Source organism: Octopus bimaculoides, chromosome 17 (genome assembly GCF_001194135.2).
Source record: "Octopus bimaculoides isolate UCB-OBI-ISO-001 chromosome 17, ASM119413v2, whole genome shotgun sequence".
Lineage (NCBI taxonomy): Eukaryota > Metazoa > Mollusca > Cephalopoda > Octopoda > Octopodidae > Octopus > Octopus bimaculoides.
The window spans coordinates 3,832,059-3,833,139 of NC_068997.1; the positions used below are offsets into that span (position 1 = coordinate 3,832,059).

At 34.5% G+C, this 1,081-nt stretch overlaps 1 protein-coding gene across 1 annotated transcript in view; it reads left to right on the forward strand.

The window, feature by feature from the left end:
- The window catches only part of LOC106883115 (uncharacterized), an 8,542-nt gene that overhangs the window by 5,088 nt on the left and 2,373 nt on the right, over positions 1-1,081 (forward strand). Inside the window, exon 4 of the mRNA XM_014934008.2 lies at positions 218-327. Coding sequence (XP_014789494.1) covers positions 218-327 — 110 coding nt within the window. The remainder of the gene's footprint in view (positions 1-217; positions 328-1,081) is intronic.

Genomic DNA, 1,081 nt, shown 5'->3' on the forward strand with positions numbered 1-1,081 from the left:
ATAAGTACCAGGCTTAAAGAAAAGGAAAAATCTAAGTACTTGTTTCGATTCATATGACTGTTAGTCATTCCAAACAGTGCACCAGTATGACCGCAGTCTAATGACTGAAATAGTCAAAAGATAGAAAAATATGAAAGATATATGTTTTTATGATATTAAGAAAGACATTTACTGTGATAATCAATGATTATCTTGATTTTTTTTCCATTTGGCGCAGCTCTGTTTGAAGCTGGTGGTAAGGAATTACTGCGAGCAGATGATACTTATGAATATATTTGTTTCCCAGTCGATGTTCCTATTAACAACGAAAAGGTGGATTGCGTTTATGTAAGTAGCATCACATTTCTAAGTCTCGTATAATTTATAAGAAATATTTAAAAAAATGAAATTTAACAAAAATACTGCGGTATTTGTCCCGGTCTTTTATCTTCTCTGTTCAAATCATGCCACAGACAACTTTGCTTAATGGTGATGGACGCGCCACAGTTTCTAAATATAAACGCGCACACATATATCTTTATATCCTCATCTTTGGTCGGTGCGTAGCTATAGTAAAAGACACTATCCAAAGTGCTACTCAGGGGGATTGAAACCGGAACCATGTGGTTGGATAGCAAACTTCTTATCACACAGCGCCGTGTACACAGACATATAGTGTTGAACCAGGATATATCTAATAGTTTCTAAAATCCTTTAACTTATGACAAAGTCATATTATCAATCATATAACCCACTTATGAAGGGGGTTGCACTATCTGGGTTTCGGTAGTTTGCATGTAATTTCCTCGAAGATTTATAATCTGATATCTTTGGAGGTTTAAGAGGTTCTTTTCTTTCATATGATTCTGGAGTCGTAATTCTGCTCAAATTACAGTCTGTTATTTTAAAATAGCTTTACGGTAATGTGTTTATATGCTTTGAATTTAGTCAGTGAGAGAGCAAATGACATGAGGAACTAGTATTTGATGATTTAGAAATCTTGAAGCTGATGTGCTAAGTTGATAATACATTCTCCACATCAAACGATATTAGTAATGAAAACATGTCTTGCCAAAATGGCGTGTAGCAAAGATCGTTAACG